This window comes from Lactuca saligna, chromosome 3 (assembly GCF_052625555.1).
Source record: "Lactuca saligna cultivar CGN05327 chromosome 3, ASM5262555v1, whole genome shotgun sequence".
Taxonomy (NCBI): Eukaryota; Viridiplantae; Streptophyta; class Magnoliopsida; order Asterales; family Asteraceae; genus Lactuca; species Lactuca saligna.
Genome location: NC_136419.1, coordinates 9,736,974 through 9,745,141, shown reverse-complemented (window position 1 = coordinate 9,745,141; position 8,168 = coordinate 9,736,974). Strand labels below are relative to the sequence as shown.

Genomic DNA, 8,168 nt, shown 5'->3' with positions numbered 1-8,168 from the left:
AAATATGAAGGTCTTTCAAAACAAGGAGATACCTTTAGTAAAGGTTTAGTGGCAACATCGGTGAGGCTCTGAGTGGACTTGGGAGTCGGAGGCTGAGATGCAGGAGCATTATCCTGAGTTATTCGTTGTATCCGACTTCGAGGACGAAGTCTAGCTTAAGTGGGGGAGAAATGTAACATCGAGGTGCTTCTAATTTTGACCCTATGTTTAACTATTATTGCATCTTGGCCCTTGGGATTGAAAAGGATTGCAAAATGGCCCATAATGGCAATATAGTGATTTTTCCCAAGTGTAGTATGTTCAACGTACGTTGTGTATGTTAGGCGTACTAGGGCGCGCCTTAGTACGCTAGGTATACACCTCGTACGCAGGGCGTACGTAAGGAATGTGCAAACCTTAATTTTTAGGGTTTGTTCCATATTTATACCACATTATAGCTTCATGTATCATTTCTTCATCAGTTTCCCTCTATGAAAAACGACCCCAAGCAAACCCTATGTGAGAAGAGTTATTTTTGAGTCCATTGGAGTGTTTTGGAAGTGTTCTTGAAGAAGAAGAATGTGGTGGTGAGAAGAGGTTGGAGCTTGGAAGCAGCATGGATCTGGGATTTACTTCTTGTTAGCAACCTCCAGGAGGTATAAAGTTTGCATCTTGATCACTTTATCTTGTAGATCTAGACATTTCTTCCTTTAAGGAACTTTTGTCCTAAAAATGGTGATTCTTGAGCATGGGATGTTCTTGACCCAATAATTCATCCTTTCAGACCTTATGAGGGGTCTTAAGTCATAAAAATATGGTCTTGATGGTTAGTTGTTTTCCATGCATGCTATACAAGGTCTTAAGGCATTAAGATGTTGAGTCTTTGTGTTGTAAGCACTTAATGGACATGCAAAATCATAAAGGTGGAAACTTTATGACTCTTAAGGATATTTTAGCCTTGGATCTATAATTAGAAACATTAAGTCAAAGAAATAAGGGTTGAATGGGTTAAGAAGAAGGCAGTTGCGTACGCTGGGTGTACCGCAGGGTACGCTGCACGTACACAGATATAGCCTTGATGTCTCAAACACTTATACGCCTCACGTACCTCCGGAGTACGTCCCGCGTACGAGGCCTGAGTCAACTCGGCTGAGTTGAATTAGCTGTGTTGACTCGTTGACTTTGTCCAAGGTTGACCAAGTTTGACCTATGGGTATTTTGGGTGTTTTAGATTGTATTTGAGAATTGGTAATTTGGATGGATAAGTGATGATTAGAGTTGAGATTCGGAGTTGCGACCTCATCAGCTATTGTTCAGACTGTGAGGTGAGCTTCCTCACTGTACTTTTTGGTCGAAGGCACCAAGGTCGGCCCATTGGATTGATATACTGGTTTGTCGTATGTTGCTATTATGTAGTGATCTGTTAGATTTGTATCCTAGTTTATAGGATGTTGCTATGTGGTAGTGATCAGTAGATCTTCATGTTTCCTGTTGACTAATTGTATGTTTATTTGTTATGTATATGTCAACATATTGTGTTGGATTGAGGTTGTACTGTTTTGTGTTGTAGCCTACAAACCTGGGAGCATTCCAGATATGAGCTGAGGGCCGATTGGCATACCAGACTCATACTTAGGGCTCGAGAGCATTCCAGATACGATTTGAGGGCCGAATTGGTATGCCAGACTCGTATTGAGGGCCCGAGAGTATTCTAATTCGATGACTGAGTGGACCCATTATATATTGGCATTCCAGTCCGATGACTGATTGGGCTAGGGTAATCCACACCGATAGCTATGGACCCAAGGGTATTTCAGTCCACTGATTGATTGGACCCAGCATGCTTGTTCGTTTATGTTATGTATTTTGTATGATGGTATTTTGGGAGAAACTCACTAAGTGTTGGCTTACATTTTTTGGTTATGGTTTCAGGTAGTTTCGAGGTTCATGGGAAGGTGAATGTGTGACCGTACACATCTTGATTTTATGTTGTTCATCTTGGGAAACTTTATTTTGAACTATGTTTTGGAAACAATGGTTTTGTAAACACTTTTATTATTAAATGAGTTGATATGAAATGTTTAAATTGGTTTTTAAGTTTTGAGATGTTACAGTATAGGGTAAATTATTTAATGATTCTAATGACCATATGTATTTTGTTAACCAAACGATATGGACGATTTTTATAATTCAAATATTTCTAGATTACATTATGTTTGAACAAAGCAAGGGGGACATATGTTAATTACTCATTGGTTCCTATATTTGTAACTTGCATTTTCTATTATTCTTGATTATATATATATATATATATATATATATATATATATATATATATATATATATATATATATATATATATATATATATATATATATATATATATATATATATATATATATATATATATATATAGTAGAACAAAAGTGTGTTTTGTTATTGAATAACAATTATAAATATAAAGAAAATGCAACTCTATGTTTGGTGTTGGTATTAGTATGCATGATGTAGTGAATTTCAAGTTTAATTCTTCAACTTTGTATAGTCCGTTACTTTCACTCTTATTCCTATTTTGTAAATAATATTTTACATCCCTTTACTTTTAAAATATCACTTTCATATCCTCTATCTTCAACATTATAAAATATTACTTTCATTAATTAATTTTCTAGACTTTAGTGTTTATCTCTCGTCTTCATATATATATATATATATATATATATATATATATATATATATATATATATATATATATATATATATAATGTGACTTTCCCTCATCTACTTTGTAAAATGTATTTTTCATCCCTCTATTTGTTAAAATGTTACTTTAACCCCCATCAACTTTGAATTTTGTAAAATGTCATTCTTACCATCACCATTTTCTAACCATTTTCTAAACTTTTGAGTTTATCTCTCGTAGTATATATAATCTGATTTTCTTTAAAAGCTTTCATTCGTTAACTTAAAAAAAGTTAATTTTTTTTGCTTTTCTATATATGTGTTGGTATAAATTGAAGACGGTCAATGTTTAGACGTATTTAAATTTGAGTTTGTCTACATATTAACTTAATTTTTTTATGTTTTTATACTTATTATTTGAACTTTCGTTTGTCAACTAAAAAAAATCTTACTTACATATTCTTTTTATGTACATATCAATATAAATTCGAGTTTATTTACGTTTCGACATAAACTTTATGTAAGTCTCTTCTTATTGATCTATGTAACTTTCAATATGGTTATCACATGTTTGCTAAATACTCCATTCAACACATGCAACACAACATTTCTCAAATACATTGTAAGGGCTCAACACATGCAACACAACATTTCTCAAATACATTGTAAGGGCCTAACACGTGGCCGGATAAATTACCTTATATGTACGACAATGTAAGAAGTTGTGATATGCTATACTGATTTAATTAATTTTCATTATTAATACACAGCATAAACACTTAAAACTTACGGTAACAGTTAGTAAAGACTAAACAAACCAATATGAAATGTGGAGCCCAATTCAAGCGGGGTGAAATGAAGCATTTCTAAATCAAAGCCCGTTAAGGACATGGTAGCCCAATATTATTTTTGGATTTTTCTTTTAATTTCCAATTTATAACAATCATAAAAATCTGTTTTGTGCATCCAAATAAACCTTTCCATCACTGATTTTACAAGCATATTGTAGAAAAAAGAAGTAATTCAACGTCAGAAAATCCTAAACCCATTTCCAATGAACACAAAAATATGTGAATTTTGACATGCTCTCTTTTTACAAAACCTATACTATAACACAAGTTTGAATTCCATCTTACGTCTATCTACTTTGTTCAGAGCTTTACGGGTTACATAATAACACTTTTACTGTTTTACACAATTTCATAAAAAAAAATAGAGTAAATTGTAAATTACATTTTTAGTACCTGCTTATAGCTAAATTTTCTAATTTGGTCCCAAAAAGCTTTCTGTGGCAGTTCTAGTCCTTATTTGAGGTTTTTGTACTGATTGTGGGCCATGTTCCAAATAAAACGATGTTTTTTGGTCGTTGAGTGTAGTTAGTTTTTGCAATTTTGGTACTAAATATATAACCATTTTACTAGGATCAGGGACTAAGTCGTTACGAAAACCTCAACTATGGACCAAATTTGCAAGAGAGTATTTTGGGACCAAAATTGCAAGACACATATACTTGGAGAATAAAACTGTAATTTACTCTTTAAATGAGAATTCTTGTTCGTTGTTAGTTTCAAATAACATAAAATGATGGTCGGGTGTGAGTAAATGATGAAGATGACATGTTTTGAAATGGCTATCCCACTATTCTATCTCATTAAGCCCATCGTCAACGTCAAAATCATTTGTGTTACAACACAACTGCTATATAACGACTAGAAATAACCCTTTCAAACAACAAGAGAGATACCAAAAACCTCAATGTATATTGAATTCAAGCTAATCACATTTAAAAAGAACAAAAATGTCAATCCATATTACTCCCAACAATAAATAAGAAACCTTGCAACAACCTTAAAAACATAAATTCCAAGGATACCCTTCCACTCAAAAGATTGCAATTTAATTAGTTGCCCAAAATCAAAATTATTAAAATATACTAGAGAATTGTCTCACGTGCTTTTCCACTTTGAATTGAACTATACTTGTTCATAGTAAGTTTCTTAAGTTTTTTCTTTTTGGTCCCTTATTACGATATATACACGATAGCATTAAAAAGTAAAAACCTGTGTACCTCACACAAACTGCAAACAAGAAACAAGAGCAATGCAAACAGAAGAAGATTAAATTGTTCAAGAAAGGAAAGAAAATAAATAAAAATATTTAAGGTGGAGCATGTTTGTTACCTTTTCCTTCTAAACCCTCTTTATCTTACATAAAACATAATTCACACATTTTTCATTCATCATTAGACATTAGTCATTACATTTTTTTTTTTTTCTTGAGAAAAAAAAGTAGCAAAAGGAAAAGGACAACTTGAGTTTCAGAAACCACTAGCCCATGGCATACTTTTGGGTCCAGCTTCGTGCAGTTGTCTCATACTTGCTCCTATCCGTCTTGTACATGTGAGCAATCTCAGGCACAAGAGGGTCATCAGGGTTAGGGTCCGTCAACAACGAGCAAATCGACAGTAAAACCTATTTTCAATAAATGACCGTTTTACCCCTCTAGTTTCAACAAACAATTTTCACATCTGAATACATTAAGTCTAAAGTACAAACCTTGGAAATGGTTAAAGCTGGGCTCCATTGTTCCTTCAAAATATCAAGACAAATGCTGCCATTGCTGTTGATGTTTGGGTGGAAAACCTTTGTCCTGAAAGCCACCTATACAAAAGATGTTGACAAAAGCTGAGTAAACAATATAATATATATGCAAAAAAAAAAAAAAAAAAATGATGAATTCTTGAATAAGAGGTTATACCTTAGGTGGCTTAAATGGATAATCTGGAGGGAAATGAATAGTAACTAGAAAAACTCCACCAGCATAAGGGCTGTCAGGTGGCCCCATGATCGTAGCTTGCCAATGAAACATGTCTTCTGCCACTGGGCCTAAAATCACACTTACAGAAGAAAGGGTAAACTATATGAACTATGAAGAGTTGAATTTTATCAAATTAGCTTACTATCAACATGATAAATGGAAACACAACTATAAGCATTAGATCATTGATGAGGTGAGCAGTGAAGACAGCAACTCATTAAGAAACTCACAATTCACAAAGCCATGGAATGCCCAAATAGAGAGCTCATTTCATTGGTCAATCACAGGTCAGCAGCTATACTAAGAAATCTTTTAACTACTTACACAAACAAGCAATTTTTTTGAGAGATAAGATCATCTTCTCAGCGATTACCACACAACTACAAACAAAATCCAACAATTCATATGATCCCCAAAGTTTAGCAACAACAACAACAGATCAAACCTAGGTTACATATATAAAACATTGATTCAACACACAAGAAGACTAATTTGAGTAAAAATATACAAAGATCAAACACCGTAACTAGTAAGAATCATCAAAAAACAGGATCTAAACGGTGGATGTGGATACGATACCTGCGCTGCAAGAGGTCGGGGGATCTTTCTGAAGATCCTTGAGTTCTTTCAAGATCCGCTTCGAAGCCATCACTCAAACACCACCCCAAGAGATCCTAGGATTTTCCGCAAACAAGAACCCTAAGTTAATCTTAGACTCAACTCAAAGGAACAACACATAAACATATACATAATATCTTTGCATATGTAGATTTAAGAGACGATGTAGAAAAAAACGGGTGATTACCTCGAAGATCCTCTCACCTCTGAAAAGTAGCAGTCGTATTTTCTTTTTCTTCTTTGTGAAAAATCGGAGGAAAATACGGAACTCGGAGAAAAGCCCCTTTTATAGATTATTCTCTCTTCTATCATTGTTCTTATCCCCCATCCATCAGAAGAACCGGCTCCACCCGACATTGTTTATATTTGGGTTTAAAAAAATTAGGAAAGTTGAAGATTGAGTATCAGAGGTCAGAGAACCATAATTAATTAAGAAATCAATAGTAAGCATCGAAAATCATAACGATCAATGGCCAAGAAAATAAATGTACACTTTTATATTGAACGCACACACACTGGGTTATACCAAAAAAATCACATTTTACAAAAAAAAACTTACCATTTTTTTTCGATTAAAAGTTTTTTTAGGTCATGTTTTTTATTAAAAAAAACCGAATATACCGTTGTTTACGATTTTTCGTCCTCTTTCCATAGAAATTCATGATAATATATAAAAAACAAACTTTTTTTTTTTGAAAAAAACTCACTTCATTTTCTTTAATTAAAAAAGTTAAGGTCTATTTTTTATAGAAAAAAATTAATAAATATATCAAAATTCATATTTTTTGTACTTTTTAAACATAGATTCATATTCATATTCATATTTAAAAAAAAAAACGATACTTCAGTTCAGATTCAAAGATTCTTATTGTAAATCTGTTCAGATTCACATTGTGAACCTCCTCAGATTCACAGTGTGTATAATAATAAATCAGATTTACACTGTGAATCGAACTGATCGGAGCTTTTTCACATTGTGAATGTTAAATTTTGAAATATTTACAGTTTAGATTCACAATGTGAATCTACACTGATCGAGGATTTTTTTTTTTTTTGTGAACCTTCTCAGATTCAACATGTGAATCTGAACTGTTCGAGATTTTTTATATTGTGAATTTTAAAAATTAAAATATTTACAATTTAGATTCACAGTGTTAATCTCCACTGTTCGAGGTTTTTTTTTAATCGGTGTTGATGTTTATTAATAAAGTACACAAAATTAATATTTTTGGTATAATTAGTTTTTTTTATAAAAAAAACTTAAATATTGAAAAAAATAAGAAAATTAAGTGAGTTTTTTTCGAAAAAAAAAAGTTCATTTTTTATATATCATCATGGATCTCTATGGAAAGAGGACGAAAAATCGTGAACAACGGTATATTCAAATTTTTTTTCAATAAAAAACTTGACCTAAAAAAAATTTTAAATGCAAAAAAGGAAGTGAGTTTTGTTATAATCCGGTAAATGTGCATCCATTATAAAAATTTACAACCATTCCTTTTGCCGTTGATCGCTTTAAATTTTGATGCTTTGGATTGGTTCCTTGGTTCCTTGAATAATAATGGTTCTCTATTGAACATTTCCCAACTAATCATTATAAACGATGTTCTTTAAAGAAAAAATAACCATATTTTTTCGGTTTTTGAAGAATAACTTTTTTTTCCGGAATAACAGTAGGGACCAATCGCGTAACAAAAACAAACAGTACAGACCTTTTGAGTTAAGAAAATTAGTTAGGGACTGAACACGCAAATTATCCTAAACCATTGGGACCATTCGCGTAATTTACTCTATAAATTAAGGTATTGTGTTTATCTTTATAAAATTTGTTTGGGAATTTCAAATTTTTGTTAAAATCATTTAAAATTGCCAATAACACCTCAAAGTGCACCTTCGAAGAGTATTAAATTCAGTTGATCTGTCTGATGAGTTTTTAAGGTTATAAAATAATTAATAAAACATGATTTGCACAACGAAATTTCACATAAACAATTATGGATACATGCAACCTAGAGATCTGTGACTTTTCTCATAATAGCAACATACTTTGAAAAACCTAAATTAACATATGT

At 32.2% G+C, this 8,168-nt stretch overlaps 1 protein-coding gene across 2 annotated transcripts; it reads right to left on the bottom strand.

Moving 5' to 3' along the window:
• Nucleotides 1-4,783: 4,783 nt before the first annotated feature.
• Nucleotides 4,784-6,422, bottom strand: LOC145034415 (ubiquitin-conjugating enzyme E2-17 kDa). Of its 2 annotated transcripts, none has more exons than XM_078982820.1 (5): nucleotides 6,284-6,422; nucleotides 6,058-6,152; nucleotides 5,419-5,546; nucleotides 5,217-5,321; nucleotides 4,784-5,132 (listed from the first exon to the last, which is right to left on the bottom strand). In XM_078982820.1, exons 2-5 carry the CDS (start codon nucleotides 6,125-6,127, stop codon nucleotides 4,989-4,991), a joined length of 447 nt encoding a protein of 148 aa, XP_078838946.1. In that variant the 5' UTR covers nucleotides 6,128-6,152; nucleotides 6,284-6,422; the 3' UTR covers nucleotides 4,784-4,988. The 2 variants fall into 2 exon arrangements, with proteins under 2 accessions (XP_078838946.1, XP_078838947.1); XM_078982821.1 differs by having other exon boundaries at nucleotides 6,301-6,404.
• Nucleotides 6,423-8,168: the final 1,746 nt, after the last annotated feature.

Coding starts and splice junctions, on each gene's coding strand:
- LOC145034415 (XM_078982820.1), bottom strand. CDS start 6,127: ATGGCTTCGAAGCGGATCTTGAAAGAACTCAAGGATCTTCAGAAAGAT. Junction 5,547..6,057: donor CCCGACCTCTTGCAGCGCAG/GTATCGTATCCA, acceptor GTGTGATTTTAG/GCCCAGTGGCAGAAGACATG. Junction 5,133..5,216: donor CAGCTTTAACCATTTCCAAG/GTTTGTACTTTA, acceptor TATTGAAAATAG/GTTTTACTGTCGATTTGCTC.